Genomic DNA, 18,914 nt, shown 5'->3' with positions numbered 1-18,914 from the left:
GTCACTGGTCTGGTCACTGGTCTGCTTTGTCTGTAACGTGGTCACTGGTCTGCTTTGTCTGTAACGTGGTCACTGGTCTGCTTTGTCTGTAACGTGGTCACTGGTCTGCTTTGTCTGTAACGTGGTCACTGGTCTGTAACGTGGTCACTGGTCTGTAACGTGGTCACTGGTCTGCTTTGTCTCTAACGTGGTCACTGGTCTGCTTTGTCTGTAACGTGGTCACTGGTCTGTAACGTGGTCACTGGTCTGCTTTGTCTGTAACGTGGTCATTGGTCTGTAACGTGGTCACTGGTCTCTAACGTGGTCACTGGTCTCTAACGTGGTCACTGGTCTGCAACGTGGTCACTGGTCTGCTTTGTCTGTAACGTGGTCACTGGTCTGCTTTGTCTGTAACGTGGTCACTGGTCTGTAACGTGGTCACTGGTCTGCTTTGTCTGTAACGTGGTCATTGGTCTGTAACGTGGTCACTGGTCTCTAACGTGGTCACTGGTCTCTAACGTGGTCACTGGTCTGTAACGTGGTCACTGGTCTGCAACGTGGTCACTGGTCTGCTTTGTCTGTAACGTGGTCACTGGTCTGCTTTGTCTGTAACGTGGTCACTGGTCTGCTTTGTCTGTAACGTGGTCATTGGTCTGTAACGTGGTCACTGGTCTCTAACGTGGTCACTGGTCTCTAACGTGGTCACTGGTCTGCAACGTGGTCACTGGTCTGCTTTGTCTGTAACGTGGTCACTGGTCTGCTTTGTCTGTAACGTGGTCACTGGTCTGCTTTGTCTGTAACGTGGTCACTGGTCTGTAACGTGGTCACTGGTCTCCTTTGTCTGCAACGTGGTCACTGGTCTGCTTTGTCTGTAACGTGGTCACTGGTCTGCTTTGTCTGCAACGTGGTCACTGGTCTCTAACGTGGTCACTGGTCTGTAACGTGGTCACTGGTCTGCTTTGTCTGTAACGTGGTCACTGGTCTGCTTTGTCTGCAACGTGGTCACTGGTCTGTAACGTGGTCACTGGTCTGTAACGTGGTCACTGGTCTGCTTTGTCTGCAACGTGGTCACTGGTCTGTAACGTGGTCACTGGTCTGCTTTGTCTGTAACGTGGTCACTGGTCTGCTTTGTCTGTAACGTGGTCACTGGTCTCTAACGTGGTCACTGGTCTGTAACGTGGTCACTGGTCTGCTTTGTCTGTAACGTGGTCACTGGTCTGGTTTGTCTGCAACGTGGTCACTGGTCTGTAACGTGGTCACTGGTCTGTAACGTGGTCACTGGTCTGCTTTGTCTGCAACGTGGTCACTGGTCTGTAACGTGGTCACTGGTCTGCTTTGTCTGTAACGTGGTCACTGGTCTGCTTTGTCTGTAACGTGGTCACTGGTCTGCTTTGTCTGTAACGTGGTCACTGGTCTGTAACGTGGTCACTGGTCTGCTTTGTCTGTAACGTGGTCACTGGTCTGCTTTGTCTGTAACGTGGTCACTGGTCTGCTTTGTCTCTAACGTGGTCACTGGTCTGTAACGTGGTCACTGGTCTGCTTTGTCTGTAACGTGGTCACTGGTCTGCTTTGTCTCTAACGTGGTCACTGGTCTGCTTTGTCTGCAACGTGGTCACTGGTCTCTAACGTGGTCACTGGTCTGCTTTGTCTGTAACGTGGTCACTGGTCTGCTTTGTCTGTAATGTGGTCACTGGTCTGTAACGTGGTCACTGGTCTGCTTTGTCTCTAACGTGGTCACTGGTCTGCTTTGTCTGTAACGTGGTCACTGGTCTCTAACGTGGTCACTGGTCTGCTTTGTCTCTAACGTGGTCACTGGTCTGCTTTGTCTGTAACGTGGTCACTGGTCTGCTTTGTCTGCAACGTGGTCACTGGTCTGTAACTTGGTCACTGGTCTGTAACGTGGTCACTGGTCTGCTTTGTCTGCAACGTGGTCACTGGTCTGTAACGTGGTCACTGGTCTGCTTTGTCTGTAACGTGGTCACTGGTCTGCTTTGTCTGCAACGTGGTCACTGGTCTGCTTTGTCTGTAACGTGGTCACTGGTCTGCTTTGTCTGTAACGTGGTCACTGGTCTGTAACGTGGTCACTGGTCTGCTTTGTCTGTAACGTGGTCACTGGTCTGCTTTGTCTCTAACGTGGTCACTGGTCTGTAACGTGGTCACTGGTCTGCTTTGTCTGTAACTTGGTCACTGGTCTGCTTTGTCTCTAACGTGGTCACTGGTCTGTAACGTGGTCACTGGTCTGCTTTGTCTGTAACGTGGTCACTGGTCTGCTTTGTCTGTAACGTGGTCACTGTTCTGCTTTGTCTCTAACGTGGTCACTGGTCTGCTTTGTCTGCAACGTGGTCACTGGTCTCTAACGTGGTCACTGGTCTGCTTTGTCTGTAACGTGGTCACTGGTCTGCTTTGTCTGTAATGTGGTCACTGGTCTGTAACGTGGTCACTGGTCTGCTTTGTCTCTAACGTGGTCACTGGTCTGCTTTGTCTGTAACGTGGTCACTGGTCTGCTTTGTCTGTAACGTGGTCACTGGTCTGCAACGTGGTCACTGGTCTGTAACGTGGTCACTGGTCTGCTTTGTCTGTAACGTGGTCATTGGTCTCTAACGTGGTCACTGGTCTCTAACGTGGTCACTGGTCTCTAACGTGGTCACTGGTCTGCTTTGTCTGTAACGTGGTCACTGGTCTGCTTTGTCTCTAACGTGGTCACTGGTCTGCAACGTGGTCACTGGTCTGCTTTGTCTGTAACGTGGTCACTGGTCTGCTTTGTCTGTAACGTGGTCACTGGTCTGTAACGTGGTCACTAGTCTGTAACGTGGTCACTGGTCTGCTTTGTCTCTAACGTGGTCACTGGTCTGCTTTGTCTGTAACGTGGTCACTGGTCTGTAACGTGGTCACTGGTCTGTAACGTGGTCACTGGTCTGCTTTGTCTGTAACGTGGTCACTGGTCTGTAACGTGGTCACTGGTCTGTAATGTGGTCACTGGTCTGCTTTGTCTGTAACGTGGTCACTGGTCTGCTTTGTCTGTAACGTGGTCACTGGTCTGCAACGTGGTCACTGGTCTGTAACGTGGTCACTGGTCTGCTTTGTCTGTAACGTGGTCACTGGTCTGCAACGTGGTCACTGGTCTGCTTTGTCTGTAACGTGGTCACTGGTCTGCTTTGTCTGTAACGTGGTCACTGGTCTGCTTTGTCTGTAACGTGGTCACTGGTCTGTAACGTGGTCACTGGTCTGCTTTGTCTGTAACGTGGTCACTGGTCTGCTTTGTCTGTAACGTGGTCACTGGTCTGTAACGTGGTCACTGGTCTGCTTTGTCTGTAACGTGGTCACTGGTCTGCTTTGTCTGTAACGTGGTCACTGGTCTGCTTTGTCTGTAACGTGGTCACTGGTCTGCTTTGTCTCTAACGTGGTCACTGGTCTGCTTTGTCTGTAACGTGGTCACTGGTCTGTAACGTGGTCACTGGTCTGTAACGTGGTCACTGGTCTGCTTTGTCTGTAACGTGGTCACTGGTCTGCTTTGTCTGTAACGTGGTCACTGGTCTGCTTTGTCTCTAACGTGGTCACTGGTCTGTAACGTGGTCACTGGTCTGCTTTGTCTCTAACGTGGTCACTGGTCTGTAACGTGGTCACTGGTCTCCTTTGTCTGCAACGTGGTCACTGGTCTGCTTTGTCTGTAACGTGGTCATCTGTAACGTGGTCACTGGTCTCCTTTGTCTGCAACGTGGTCACTGGTCTGCTTTGTCTGTAACGTGGTCACTGGTCTGCTTTGTCTCTAACGTGGTCACTGGTCTCCTTTGCTGCACGGTGTATCACTTATCTTGGTCAGGTTGTTGTAAAATATATTGTGTTGTGTGGTTAAATAAAGGTAAAAATGCATTTGGAAAATATTCAGACCCCTTGACTTTTTCCACATTTTGTTACGTTACAGCCTTATTCTAAAATGGATTAAAAATGTTTCCTCATCAATCTACACACAATACCCCGTACTGTTTTTAGAAATATAACATTTACATAAGTATTCAGACCCTTTACTCAGTACTCTGTTGAAGCACCTTTGGCAGCGATTACAGCCTCGAGTCTTGACGCCACAAGCTTGGCACATCTGTATTTGGGGAGTTTCTCCCATTCTTCTCTGCAGATCCTCTCAAGCTCTGTCAGGTTGGATGGGGAGCGTCGCTGCACATTTATTTTTAGGTCTCTCCAGAGATGTTCGATCGGGTTCAAGTCTGGGCTCTGGCTGGGCCACTCAAGGACATTCAGAGACTTGTCCCGAAGCCACTCCTGTGTTGTCTTGGCTGTGTGCTTAGGGTTGTTGTCCTGTTGGAAGGTGAACCTTCGCCCCAGTCTGAGGTCCTGAGCCCTCTGGAGCAGGTTTTCATTAAGGATCTCTCTGTACTTTGCTCTGTTCATCTTTCCCTCAATCCAGACTTGTTTTTCAACAGGACAATGACCCAAAACACACCTCCAGGCTGTGTAAGGGCTATTTGACCAAGGAGAGTGATGGAGTGCTGCATCAGATGACCTGGCCTCCACAATCACCCGACCTCAACCCAATTGAGATGGTTTGGGATGAGTTGGACCGGAGAGTGAAGGAAAAGCAGCTAACAAGTGCTCAGCATATGTGGGAACTCCTTCAAGACTGTTGGAAAAGCATTCCTCATGAAGCTGGTTGCGAGAATGCGGTATATGGCCCCGTCCATCGTCCCTTTGATGCGGTGAAGTTGTCCTGTCCTCTTAGCAGAAAAACACCCCCAAAGCATAATGTTTCCACCTCCATGTTTGACGGTGGGGATGGTGTTCTTGGGGTCATAGACAGCATTCCTCCTCCTCCAAACACGGCGAGTTGAGTTGATGCCAAAGAGCTCGATTTTGGTCTCATCTGACCACAACACTTTCACCCAGCTCTCCTCTGAATCATTCAGATGTTCATTGGCAAACTTCAGACGGGCCTGTATACAGTGGGGGGATGTTTTCTGTAAGTCTTCACAAGGTTTTCACACACTGTTGCTGATATTTTGGCCCATTCCTCCATGCAGATCTCCTCTAGAGCAGTGATGTTTTGGGGCTGTCGCTGGGCAACACGGATTTTCAACTCCCTCCAAAGATTTTCTATGGGGTTGAGATCTGGAGACTGGCTAGGCCACTCCAGGACCTTGAAATGCTTCTTACGAAGCCACTCCTTCGTTGCCCGGGCGGTGTGTTTGGGATCATTGTCATGCTGAAAGACCCAGCCACGTTTCATCTTAACCTCCTTCCATCAGCAAGGGCATTTTTCACTCAAAATCTCACGATACATGGCCCCATTCATTCTTTCCTTTACACGGATCAGTCGTCCTGGTCCCTTTGCAGAAAAACAGCCCCAAAGCATGATGTTTCCACCCCCATGCTTCACAGTAGGTATGGTGTTCTTTGGATGCAACTCAGCATTCTTTGTCCTCCAAACACGACGAGTTGAGTTTTTACCAAAAAGTTATATTTTTGTTTCATCTGACCATATTACATTCTCCCAATCCTCTTCTGGATCATCCAAATGCACTCTAGCAAACTTCAGACAGGCCTGGAATTAAGCAGGGTGACACGTCTGGCACTGCAGGATTTGAGTCCCTGGCGGCGTAATGTGTTACTGATGGTAGGCTTTGTTACTTTGGTCCCAGCTCTCTGCAGGTCATTCACTAGGTCCCCCCGTGTGGTTCTGGGATTTTTGCTCACCGTTCTTGTGATCATTTTGACCCCACGGGGTGAGATCTTGCGTGGAGCCCCAGATCGAGGGAGATTATCAGTGGTCTTGTATGTCTTCCATTTCCTAATAATTGCTCCACAGTTGATTTCTTCAAACCAAGCTGCTTACCTATTGCAGATTCAGTCTTCCCAGCCTGGTGCAGGTCTACAATTTTGTTTCTGGTGTCCTTTGACAGCTCTTTGGTCTTGGCCATAGTGGAGTTTGGAGTGTGACTGTTTGAGGTTGTGGACAGGTGTCTTTTATACTGATAACAAGTTCAAACAGGTGCCATTAATACAGGTAACGAGTGGAGGACAGAGGAGCCTCTTAAAGAAGAAGTTACAGGTCTGTGAGAGCCAGAAATCTTGCTTGTTTGTAGGTGACCAAATACTTATTTTCCACCATAATTTGCAAATAAATTCATAAAAAATCCTACAATGTGATTTTCTGGATTTTTTTTCCTCAATTTGTCTGTCATAGTTGACGTGTACCTATGATGAAAATTACAGGCCTGTCTCATCTTTTTAAGTGGGAGAACTTGCACAATTGGTGGCTGACTAAATACTTTTTTTCCCCACTGTATGTGCTTTCTTGAGCAGCAGGCCTTGCGGGCGCTGCAGGATTTCAGTCCTTCACAGCGTAGTGTGTTACCAATTGTTTTCTTGGTGACTATGGTCCCAGCTGCCTTGAGATCATTGACAAGATCCTCCCGTGTAGTTCTGGGCTGATTCCTCACCGTTCTCATGATCATTGCAACTCCACGAGGTGAGATCTTGCATGGAGCCCCAGGCCGAGGGAGATTGACAGTTATTTTGTGTTTCTTCCATTTGCGAATAATCGCACCAACTGTTGTCACCTTCTCACCAAGCTGCTTGGCGATGGCCTTGTAGCCCATTCCAGCCTTGTGTAGGTCTACAATCTTGTCCCTGACATCCTTGGAGAGCTCTTTGGTCTTGGCCATGGTGGAGAGTTTGGAATCTGATTGATTGATTGCTTCTGTGGACAGGTGTCATTTATACAGGTAACAAGCTGAGATTAGGAGCACTCCCTTTAAGAGTGTGCTCCTAATCTCAGCTCGTTACCTGTATAAAAGACACCTGGGAGCCAGAAATCTTTCTGATTGAGAGGGGGTCAAATACTTATTTCCCTCATTAAAATGCAAATCAATTTATAACATTTTTGGCATGTGTTTTTCTGGATTTTTTTTTGTTATTCTGTCTCTCACTGTTAAAATAAAACTACCATTAAAATTATAGACTGCTCATTTCTTTGTCAGTGGGCAAACGTACAAAATCAGCAGGGGATCAAATACTTTTTTCCCTCACTGTATTCTGGTAGATGCCCTGGTTGCCATGGAGAAGGCGATGAAGCGAGACCAGATCCAGGTGAACGATCGTCAGCTGGCGTGCGCCCGCATCTTTTCAGAGGAGGGACAGAACTACCTGAAAGCAATGGCTGCCGCCGGCAACTATGCCTGGGTCAACCGATCCTCCATGACCTTCCTCACACGACAGGTAACTAACTAACCCTAACTACACCTGAGACGGGTAACTAACTAACTACACCTGAGACGGGTAACTAACTACACCTGAGACGGGTAACTAACTACACCTGAGACGACTAACTAACTACACCTGAGACGGCTAACTAACTAACCCTAATTACACCTGAGACGGCTAACTAACTAACCCTAATTACACCTGAGATGGCTAACTAACTAACTAATTACACCTGAGACGGCTAACTAACTAATTACACCTGAGACGGCTAACTAACTAACTAATTACACCTGAGACGGCTAACTAACCACACCTGAGCGTGTGTGTGTGTGTGTGTGTGTGTGTGTGTGAGAGAGAGAGACCAGGGGTATTCAACTCTGACCCTACCAGGTCTGGACTACTGCTGGTTTTCTGTTCTACCGGATCATTCATTACACCACCTGGTGTCCCAGGTCTAAATCAGTCCCTGGTTAAAGGGGAATCACCCACCTGGTGTCCCAGGTCTAAATCAGTCCCTGGTTAAAGGGGAATCACCCACCTGGTGTCCCAGGTCTAAACCAGTCCCTGGTTAAAGGGGAATCACCCACCTGGTGTCCCAGGTCTAAATCAGTCCCTGATTTAAAGGGGAACAATGAAACAAAGCAGTGGAACTGGCTTCAAGGTCCAGAGTTGAGTTGGAGGGATCTATAGTATATACACTCCCTGCTCTGAGTTCTAAGGTGGATCCCCTACTCCCTAGCCCCTACTCCCTAGCCCCTACTCCCTAACACCTAATCTGTAAAACATACTACCTAGCTCCTAATACCTACTCCCTAGCCCCTAATCTGTAAAACCTACTCCCTAGTCCCTACTCCCTAGCCCCTACTCCCTAGCCCCTGCTCCCTAGCCCCTACTCCCTAACACCTAGCCGCTAGCCCCTGCTCCCTAGCCGCTAGCCCCTGCTCCCTAGCCCCTAACACCTAGCCCCTGCTCCCTAGCCCCAGCCCCTGCTCCCTAGCCCCTAGCCCCTGCTCCCTAGCCCCTAGCCCCTGCTCCCTAGCCCCTGCTCCCTAGCCCCTGCTCCCTAGCCCCTAGCCCCTGCTCCCTAGCCCCTAGCCCCTGGCCCCTAGCCCCTGCTCCCTAGCCCCTGCTTCCTAGCCCCTAGCCCCTGCTCCCTAACACCTAGCCCCTGCTCCCTAACACCTAGCCCCTGCTCCCTAACACCTAGCCCCTGCTCCCTAGCCCCTGCTCCCTAGCCCCTAGCCCCTGCTCCCTAGCCCCTGCTCCCTAGCCCCTGCTCCCTAGCCCCTAGCCCCTGCTCCCTAGCCCCTAGCCCCTGCTCCCTAGCCCCTAGCCCCTGCTCCCTAGCCCCTAGCCCCTACTCCCTAGCCCCTGCTCCCTAGCCCCTGCTCCCTAGCCCCTGCTCCCTAGCCCCTAGCCCCTGCTCCCTAGCCCCTAGCCCCTGCTCCCTAGCCCCTGCTCCCTAGCCCCTAGCCCCTGCTCCCTAGCCCCTAGCCCCTGCTCCCTAGCCCCTAGCCCCTGCTCCCTAGCCCCTAGCCCCTACTCCCTAGCCCCTACTCCCTAGCCCCTACTCCCTAGCCCCTGCTCCCTAGCCCCTGCTCCCTAGCCCCTGCTCCCTAGCCCCTAGCCCCTAGCCCCTACTCCCTAGCCCCTGCTCCCTAGCCCCTGCTCCCTAGCCCCTGCTCCCTAGCCCCTGCTCCCTAGCCCCTAGCCCCTGCTCCCTAGCCCCTGCTCCCTAGCCCCTGCTCCCTAGCCCCTGCTCCCTAGCCCCTGCTCCCTAGCCCCTAGCCCCTGCTCCCTAGCCCCTGCTCCCTAGCCCCTGCTCCCTAGCCCCTGCTCCCTAGCCCCTGCTCCCTAGCCCCTGCTCCCTAGCCCCTAGCCCCTGCTCCCTAGCCCCTAGCCCCTGCTCCCTAGCCCCTCCTGTAGATCTGAGAGGATTGGATAGGTGGAAGCAATATTTCCAGTTCCAACCAGTCAACCGGAAGCTGAAGGTGTTTCCATACTGCTTCTATTTTACCAGTCCTCTCAGACCTGGAGTGGGTAGGGTAGTGGGCCATTTTTGGAATTCAGCAATAGTGGATATCAATGACTCTGTTTCCCTCAGTGTAACGTCTCTGTTTCCCTCAGTGTAACGTCTCCATGTCTCTGTTTCCCTCAGTGTAACGTCTCCATGTCTCTGTTTCCCTCAGTGTAACGTCTCCATGTCTCTGTTTCCCTCAGTGTAACGTCTCCATGTCTCTGTTTCCCTCAGTGTAACGTCTCCATGCCTCTGTTTCCCTCAGTGTAACGTCTCCATGTCTCTGTTTCCCTCAGTGTAACGTCTCCATGTCTCTGTTTCCCTCAGTGTAACGTCTCTGTTTCCCTCAGTGTAACGTCTCCATGTCTCTGTTTCCCTCAGTGTAACGTCTCTGTTTCCCTCAGTGTAACGTCTCCATGTCTCTGTTTCCCTCAGTGTAACGTCTCTGTTTCCCTCAGCGTAACGTCTCCATGCCTCTGTTTCCCTCAGTGTAACGTCTCCATGCCTCTGTTTCCCTCAGTGTAACGTCTCCATTCCTCTGTTTCCCTCAGTGTAACGTCTCTGTTTCCCTCAGTGTAACGTCTCCATGTCTCTGTTTCCCTCAGTGTAACGTCTCCATGTCTCTGTTTCCCTCAGTGGAACGTCTCCATGCCTCTGTTTCCCTCAGTGTAACGTCTCCATGCCTCTGTTTCCCTCAGTGTAACGTCTCCATGCCTCTGTTTCCCTCAGTGTAACGTCTCCATGCCTCTGTTTCCCTCAGTGTAACGTCTCCATGCCTGTTTCCCTCAGTGTAACATCTCCATGCCTCTGTTTCCCTCAGTGTAACGTCTCTGTTTCTCTCAGTGTAACGTCTCCATGCCTCTGTTTCCCTCAGTGTAACGTCTCCATGTCTCTGTTTCCCTCAGTGTAACGTCTCCACGTGTCTGTTTCCCTCAGTGTAACGTCTCCATGTCTCTGTGTCCCTCAGTGGAACGTCTCCATGCCTCTGTTTCCCTCAGTGGAACGTCTCCATGCCTCTGTTTCCCTCAGTGGAACGTCTCCATGTCTCTGTTTCCCTCAGTGTAACGTCTCCATGCCTCTGTTTCCCTCAGTGTAACGTTTCCATGCCTCTGTTTCCCTCAGTGGAACGTCTCCATGCCTCTGTTTCCCTCAGTGGAACGTCTCCATGTCTCTGTTTCCCTCAGTGTAACGTCTCTGTTTCCCTCAGTGTAACGTCTCCATGTCTCTGTTTCCCTCAGTGTAACGTCTCCATGTCTCTGTTTCCCTCAGTGTAACGTCTCCATGTCTCTGTTTCCCTCAGTGTAACGTCTCCATGTCTCTGTTTCCCTCAGTGTAACGTCTCCATGTCTCTGTTTCCCTCAGTGTAACGTCTCTGTTTCCCTCAGTGTAACGTCTCCATGTCTCTGTTTCCCTCAGTGTAACGTCTCCATGTCTCTGTTTCCCTCAGTGTAACGTCTCCATGTCTCTGTTTCCCTCAGTGTAACGTCTCCATGCCTCTGTTTCCCTCAGTGGAACGTCTCCATGCCTCTGTTTCCCTCAGTGGAACGTCTCCATGTCTCTGTTTCCCTCAGTGTAACGTCTCTGTTTCCCTCAGTGTAACGTCTCCATGTCTCTGTTTCCCTCAGTGTAACGTCTCCATGTCTCTGTTTCCCTCAGTGTAACGTCTCTGTTTCCCTCAGTGTAACGTCTCCATGTCTCTGTTTCCCTCAGTGTAACGTCTCCATGCCTCTGTTTCCCTCAGTGGAACGTCTCCATGCCTCTGTTTCCTTCAGTGGAACGTCTCCATGTCTCTGTTTCCCTCAGTGTAACGTCTCTGTTTCCCTCAGTGTAACGTCTCAATGTCTCTGTTTCCCTCAGTGTAACGTCTCCATGTCTCTGTTTCCCTCAGTGTAACGTCTCCATGTCTCTGTTTCCCTCAGTGTAACGTCTCCATGTCTCTGTTTCCCTCAGTGTAACGTCTCTGTTTCCCTCAGTGTAACGTCTCCATGTCTCTGTTTCCCTCAGTGTAACGTCTCCATGTCTCTGTTTCCCTCAGTGTAACGTCTCCATGTCTCTGTTTCCCTCAGTGTAACGTCTCTGTTTCCCTCAGTGTAACGTCTCCATGTCTCTGTTTCCCTCAGTGTAACGTCTCCATGTCTCTGTTTCCCTCAGTGTAACGTCTCCATGTCTCTGTTTCCCTCAGTGTAACGTCTCTGTTTCCCTCAGTGTAACGTCTCCATGTCTCTGTCAATGTCTCCTTCAGGCGTTTGCTAAGGTGTTCACCACCACTCCTGATGACCTGGACATGCATGTGATCTACGACGTGTCTCATAACATCGCCAAGGTGGAGGAGCACATGGTGGATGGGAAACAGAAGACTCTGCTGCTGCACCGCAAGGGATCCACCCGGGCCTTCCCCCCCCACCACCCTCTCATCCCTGTAGACTACCAGGTAACCCCCCCCCCCCCCCCCCCCCCCCCCCCACACCACCCCACCCTCATCCCTGTAGACTACCAGGTAACTCCCCCCCCCCCCACACCACCCTCATCCCTGTAGACTACCAGGTAACTCCCCCCCCCACCACCCTCTCATCCCTGTAGACTACCAGGTAACCCCCCCCCCCACACCACCCTCATCCCTGTAGACTACCAGGTAACTCCCCCCCCCCACACCACCCTCATCCCTGTAGACTACCAGGTAACTCCCCCCCCCACCACCCTCTCCTCCCTGTAGACTACCAGGTACCAGTCTCTCAACATCAATAGAGAATAAAGTTAGTATAGAATATTATAGTGAACCTTAATCTCTATATAGTGGCTGTCTGGCAGACCCATGCGGCTCCGCCCCCCCCCATGCGGCTCCGCCCCAAACGTAGTGCACTCTATAGGGAGGGCATAGGGTGCCATTTTGATGCAGAGACACTGGGTTTTAAAACACTTCCTGTTTCCGGTCCAATCAGCTGACAGGCCAGCCGGTGTTGATCGGGGGCACGATGGGCACCTGCAGTTATGTGCTGACTGGCACGGAACAGGGCATGACCGAGACCTTCGGCACCACCTGCCACGGAGCGGTAAGGCTGACTACACCTCTCTGTCTCTTTACCTGCCACGGAGCGGTAAGGCTGACTACACCTCTCTGTCTCTTTACCTGCCACGGAGCGGTAAGGCTGACTACACCTCTCTGTCTCTTTACCTGCCACGGAGCGGTAAGGCTGACTACACCTCTCTGTCTCTTTACCTGCCACGGAGCGGTAAGGCTGACTACACCTCTCTGTCTCTTTACCTGCCACGGAGCGGTAAGGCTGACTACACCTCTCTGTCTCTTTACCTGCCACGGAGCGGTAAGGCTGACTACACCTCTGTCTCTTTACCTGCCACGGAGCGGTAAGGCTGACTACACCTCTCTGTCTCTTTACCTGCCACGGAGCGGTAAGGCTGACTACACCTCTCTGTCTCTTTACCTGCCACGGAGCGGTAAGGCTGACTACACCTCTCTGTCTCTTTACCTGCCACGTGCCACGGAGCGGTAAGGCTGACTACACCTCTCTGTCTCTTTACCTGCCACGGAGCGGTAAGGCTGACTACACCTCTCTGTCTCTTTACCTGCCACGGAGCGGTAAGGCTGACTACACCTCTCTGTCTCTTTACCTGCCACGGAGCGGTAAGGCTGACTACACCTCTCTGTCTCTTTACCTGCCACGGAGCGGTAAGGCTGACTACACCTCTCTGTCTCTTTACCTGCCACGGAGCGGTAAGGCTGACTACACCTCTCTGTCTCTTTACCTGCCACGGAGCGGTAAGGCTGACTACACCTCTCTGTCTCTTTACCTGCCACGGAGCGGTAAGGCTGACTACACCTCTCTGTCTCTTTACCTGCCACGGAGCGGTAAGGCTGACTACACCTCTCTGTCTCTTTACCTGCCACGGAGCGGTAAGGCTGACTACACCTCTCTGTCTCTTTACCTGCCACGGAGCGGTAAGGCTGACTACACCTCTCTGTCTCTTTACCTGCCACGGAGCGGTAAGGCTGACTACACCTCTCTGTCTCTTTCCTGCCACGGAGCGGTAAGGCTGACTACACCTCTCTGTCTCTTTACCTGCCACGGAGCGGTAAGGCTGACTACACCTCTCTGTCTCTTTACCTGCCACGGAGCGGTAAGGCTGACTACACCTCTCTGTCTCTTTACCTGCCACGGAGCGGTAAGGCTGACTACACCTCTCTGTCTCTTTACCTGCCACGGAGCGGTAAGGCTGACTACACCTCTCTGTCTCTTTACCTGCCACGGAGCGGTAAGGCTGACTACACCTCTCTGTCTCTTTACCTGCCACGGAGCGGTAAGGCTGACTACACCTCTCTGTCTCTTTACCTGCCACGGAGCGGTAAGGCTGACTACACCTCTCTGTCTCTTTACCTGCCACGGAGCGGTAAGGCTGACTACACCTCTCTGTCTCTTTACCTGCCACGGAGCGGTAAGGCTGACTACACCTCTCTGTCTCTTTACCTGCCACGGAGCGGTAAGGCTGACTACACCTCTCTGTCTCTTTACCTGCCACGGAGCGGTAAGGCTGACTACACCTCTCTGTCTCTTTACCTGCCACGGAGCGGTAAGGCTGAATACACCTCTCTGTCTCTTTACCTGCCACGGAGCGGTAAGGCTGACTACACCTCTCTGTCTCTTTACCTGCCACGGAGCGGTAAGGCTGACTACACCTCTCTGTCTCTTTACCTGCCACGGAGCGGTAAGGCTGACTACACCTCTCTGTCTCTTTACCTGCCACGGAGCGGTAAGGCTGACTACACCTCTCTGTCTCTTACCTGCCACGGAGCGGTAAGGCTGACTACACCTCTCTGTCTCTTTACCTGCCACGGAGCGGTAAGGCTGACTACACCTCTCTGTCTCTTTACCTGCCACGGAGCGGTAAGACTGACTACACCTCTCTGTCTCTTTACCTGCCACGGAGCGGTAAGGCTGACTACACCTCTCTGTCTCTTTACCTGCCACGGAGCGGTAAGGCTGACTACACCTCTCTGTCTCTTTACCTGCCACGGAGCGGTAAGGCTGACTACACCTCTCTGTCTCTTTACCTGCCACGGAGCGGTAAGGCTGACTACACCTCTCTGTCTCTTTACCTGCCACGGAGCGGTAAGACTGACTGCACCTCTCTGTCTCTTTACCTGCCACGGAGCGGTAAGACTGACTACACCTCTCTGTCTCTTTAACCTGCCACGGAGCGGTAAGGCCCTCTCTGTCTCTTTACCTGCCACGGAGCGGTAAGACTGACTACACCTCTCTGTCTCTTTACCTGCCACGGAGCGGTAAGGCTGACTACACCTCTCTGTCTCTTTACCTGCCACGGAGCGGTAAGACTGACTACACCTCTCTGTCTCTTTACCTGCCACGGAGCGGTAAGGCTGACTACACCTCTCTGTCTCTTTACCTGCCACGGAGCGGTAAGGCTGACTACACCTCTCTGTCTCTTTACCTGCCACGGAGCGGTAAGGCTGACTACACCTCTCTGTCTCTTTACCTGCCACGGAGCGGTAAGGCTGACTACACCTCTCTGTCTCTTTACCTGCCACGGAGCGGTAAGGCTGACTGCACCTCTCTGTCTCTTTACCTGCCACGGAGCGGTAAGACTGACTACACCTCTGTCTCTTTACCTGCCACGGAGCGGTAAGGCTGACTACACCTCTCTGTCTCTTTACCTGCCACGGAGCGGTAAGGCTGACTACACCTCTCTGTCTCTTTACCTGCCACGGAGCGGTAAGGCTGACTACACCTCTCTGTCTCTTTACCTGCCACGGAGCGGTAAGACTGACTACACCTCTCTGTCTCTTTACCTGCCACGGAGCGGTAAGGCTGACTACACCTCTCTGTCTCTTTACCTGCCACGGAGCGGTAAGGCTGACTACACCTCTCTGTCTCTTTACCTGCCACGGAGCGGTAAGGCTGACTGCACCTCTCTGTCTCTTTACCTGCCACGGAGCGGTAAGACTGACTACACCTCTCTGTCTCTTTACCTGCCACGGAGCGGTAAGGCTGACTACACCTCTCTGTCTCTTTACCTGCCACGGAGCGGTAAGACTGACTACACCTCTCTGTCTCTTTACCTGCCACGGAGCGGTAAGACTGACTACACCTCTCTGTCTCTTTACCTGCCACGGAGCGGTAAGGCTGACTGCACCTCTCTGTCTCTTTACCTGCCACGGAGCGGTAAGACTGACTACACCTCTCTGTCTCTTTACCTGCCACGGAGCGGTAAGGCTGACTACACCTCTCTGTCTCTTTACCTGCCACGGAGCGGTAAGGCTGACTACACCTCTCTGTCTCTTTACCTGCCACGGAGCGGTAAGGCTGACTACACCTCTCTGTCTCTTTACCTGCCACGGAGCGGTAAGGCTGACTACACCTCTCTGTCTCTTTACCTGCCACGGAGCGGTAAGGCTGACTACACCTCTCTGTCTCTTTACCTGCCACGGAGCGGTAAGGCTGACTACACCTCTCTGTCTCTTTACCTGCCACGGAGCGCTAAGGCTGACTACACCTCTCTGTCTCTTTACCTGCCACGGAGCGGTAAGACTGACTACACCTCTCTGTCTCTTTACCTGCCACGGAGCGGTAAGGCTGACTACACCTCTCTGTCTCTTTACCTGCCACGGAGCGGTAAGGCTGACTACACCTCTCTGTCTCTTTACCTGCCACGGAGCGGTAAGACTGACTACACCTCTCTGTCTCTTTACCTGCCACGGAGCGGTAAGGCTGACTACACCTCTCTGGCTCCATGTCCCTTTACTGCACCTCTCTGTCTCCATGTCTCTTTACTGCACCTCTCTGTCTCCATGTCTCTTTACTACACCTCTCTGTCTCCATGTCTCTTTACTGCACCTCTCTGTCTCCATGTCTCTTTACTGCACCTCTCTGTCTCCATGTCTCTTTACTACACCTCTCTGTCTCCATGTCTCTTTACTACACCTCTCTGGCTCCATGTCCCTTTACTGCACCTCTCTGTCTCCATGTCTCTTTACTGCACCTCTCTGTCTCCATGTCTCTTTACTACACCTCTCTGTCTCCATGTCTCTTTACTGCACCTCTCTGTCTCCATGTCTCTTTACTGCACCTCTCTGTCTCCATACTACACCTCTCTGTCTCCATGTCTCTTTACTGCACCTCTGTCTCCATGTCTCTTTACTGCACCTCTCTGTCTCCATGTCTCTTTACTACACCTCTCTGTCTCCATGTCTCTTTACTGCACCTCTCTGGCTCCATGTCTCTTTACTACACCTCTCTGTCTCCATGTCTCTACTGCACCTCTCTGTCTCCATGTCTCTTTACTGCACCTCTCTGTCTCATGTCTCTTTACTGCACCTCTCTGTCTCCATGTCTCTTTACTACACCTCTCTGTCTCCATGTCTCTTTACTGCACCTCTCTGTCTCATGTCTCTTTACTACACCTCTCTGTCTCCATGTCTCTATACTACACCTCTCTGTCTCCATGTCTCTTTACTGCACCTCTCTGTCTCTTTACTGCACCTCTCTGTCTCCATGTCTCTTTACTACACCTCTCTGTCTCCATGTCTCTATACTACACCTCTGTCTCCATGTCTCTTTACTGCACCTCTCTGTCTCCATGTCTCTTTACTGCACCTCTCTGTCTCCATGTCTCTTTACTGCACCTCTCTGTCTCTTTACTGCACCTCTCTGTCTCCATGTCTCTTTACTGCACCTCTCTGTCTCCATGTCTCTTTACTACACCTCTCTGTCTCTTTACTGCACCTCTCTGTCTCCATGTCTCTTTACTACACCTCTCTGTCTCTTTACTGCACCTCTCTGTCTCCATGTCTCTTTACTACACCTCTCTGTCTCTTTACTGCACCTCTCTGTCTCCATGTCTCTTTACTACACCTCTGTCTCCATGTCTCTTTACTACACCTCTCTGTCTCCATGTCTCTTTACTACACCTCTCTGTCTCCATGTCTCTTTACTACACCTCTCTGTCTCCATGTCTCTTTACTGCACCTCTCTGTCTCCATGTCTCTTTACTGCACCTCTCTGTCTCCATGTCTCTTTACTGCACCTCTCTGTCTCATGTCTCTTTACTACACCTCTCTGTCTCCATGTCTCTATACTACACCTCTCTGTCTCCATGTCTCTTTACTGCACCTCTCTGTCTCTTTACTGCACCTCTCTGTCTCCATGTCTCTTTACTACACCTCTCTGTCTCCATGTCTCTATACTACACCTCTGTCTCCATGTCTCTTTACTGCACCTCTCTGTCTCCATGTCTCTTTACTGCACCTCTCTGTCTCCATGTCTCTTTACTGCACCTCTCTGTCTCTTTACTGCACCTCTCTGTCTCCATGTCTCTTTACTACACCTCTCTGTCTCTTTACTGCACCTCTCTGTCTCCATGTCTCTTTACTACACCTCTGTCTCCATGTCTCTTTACTACACCTCTCTGTCTCCATGTCTCTTTACTACACCTCTCTGTCTCCATGTCTCTTTACTACACCTCTCTGTCTCCATGTCTCTTTACTGCACCTCTCTGTCTCCATGTCTCTTTACTGCACCTCTCTGTCTCCATGTCTCTTTACTGCACCTCTCTGTCTCTTTACTGCACCTCTCTGTCTCCATGTCTCTTTACTGCACCTCTCTGTCTCCATGTCTCTTTACTGCACCTCTCTGTCTCTTTACTGCACCTCTCTGTCTCCATGTCTCTTTACTGCACCTCTCTGTCTCATGTCTCTTTACTGCACCTCTCTGTCTCCATGTCTCTTTACTGCACCTCTCTGTCTCTTTACTGCACCTCTCTGTCTCTTTACTACACCTCTCTGTCTCCATGTCTCTTTACTGCACCTCTCTGTCTCCATGTCTCTTTACTGCACCTCTCTGGCTCCATGTCTCTTTACTGCACCTCTCTGTCTCCATGTCTCTTTACTGCACACCTCTGTCTCTTTACTGCACCTCTCTGTCTCATGTCTCTTTACTACACCTCTCTGTCTCTTTACTGCACCTCTCTGTCTCCATGTCTCTTTACTACACCTCTCTGTCTCCATGTCTCTTTACTACACCTCTCTGTCTCCATGTCTCTTTACTGCACCTCTCTGTCTCCATGTCTCTTTACTGCACCTCTGTCTCCATGTCTCTTTACTGCACCTCTGTCTCCATGTCTCTTTACTGCACCTCTCTGTCTCCATGTCTCTTTACTATACCTCTCTGTCTCTTTACTGCACCTCTCTGTCTCCATGTCTCGTTACTGCACCTCTCTGTCTCCATGTCTCTTTACTGCACACCTCTCTGTCTCCATGTCTCTTTACTGCACCTCTCTGTCTCTTTACTGCACCTCTCTGTCTCCATGTCTCTTTACTACACCTCTCTGTCTCCATGTCTCTTTACTACACCTCTCTGTCTCCATGTCTCTTTACTACACCTCTCTGTCTCCATGTCTCTTTACTACACCTCTCTGTCTCTTTACTGCACCTCTGTCTCTTTACTGCACCTCTCTGTCTCTTTACTGCACCTCTCTGTCTCTTTACTGCACCTCTCTGTCTCTTTACTGCACCTCTCTGTCTCTTTACTGCACCTCTCTGTCTCCATGTCTCTTTACTACACCTCTCTGTCTCCATGTCTCTTTACTGCACCTCTCTGTCTCCATGTCTCTTTACTACACCTCTCTGTCTCCATGTCTCTTTACTACACCTCTCTGTCTCCATGTCTCTTTACTGCAC

General features: G+C 51.3%; 1 protein-coding gene across 1 annotated transcript in view; it reads left to right on the top strand.

The window, feature by feature from the left end:
• Positions 1–18,914, top strand: part of LOC311115540 (RNA-splicing ligase RtcB homolog) — a 70,762-nt gene that overhangs the window by 9,970 nt on the left and 41,878 nt on the right. Inside the window, exons 8-10 of the mRNA XM_084190694.1 lie at positions 7,031–7,206; positions 11,451–11,639; positions 12,148–12,258. Coding sequence (XP_084046820.1) covers positions 7,031–7,206; positions 11,451–11,639; positions 12,148–12,258 — 476 coding nt within the window. The remainder of the gene's footprint in view (positions 1–7,030; positions 7,207–11,450; positions 11,640–12,147; positions 12,259–18,914) is intronic.

Source organism: Coregonus lavaretus (genome assembly GCF_964263955.1).
Source record: "Coregonus lavaretus genome assembly, contig: HAP1_SCAFFOLD_648, whole genome shotgun sequence".
In the NCBI taxonomy this organism is placed as follows: Eukaryota; Metazoa; Chordata; class Actinopteri; order Salmoniformes; family Salmonidae; genus Coregonus; species Coregonus lavaretus.
This window is presented reverse-complemented; position numbering and strand designations above follow the sequence as displayed.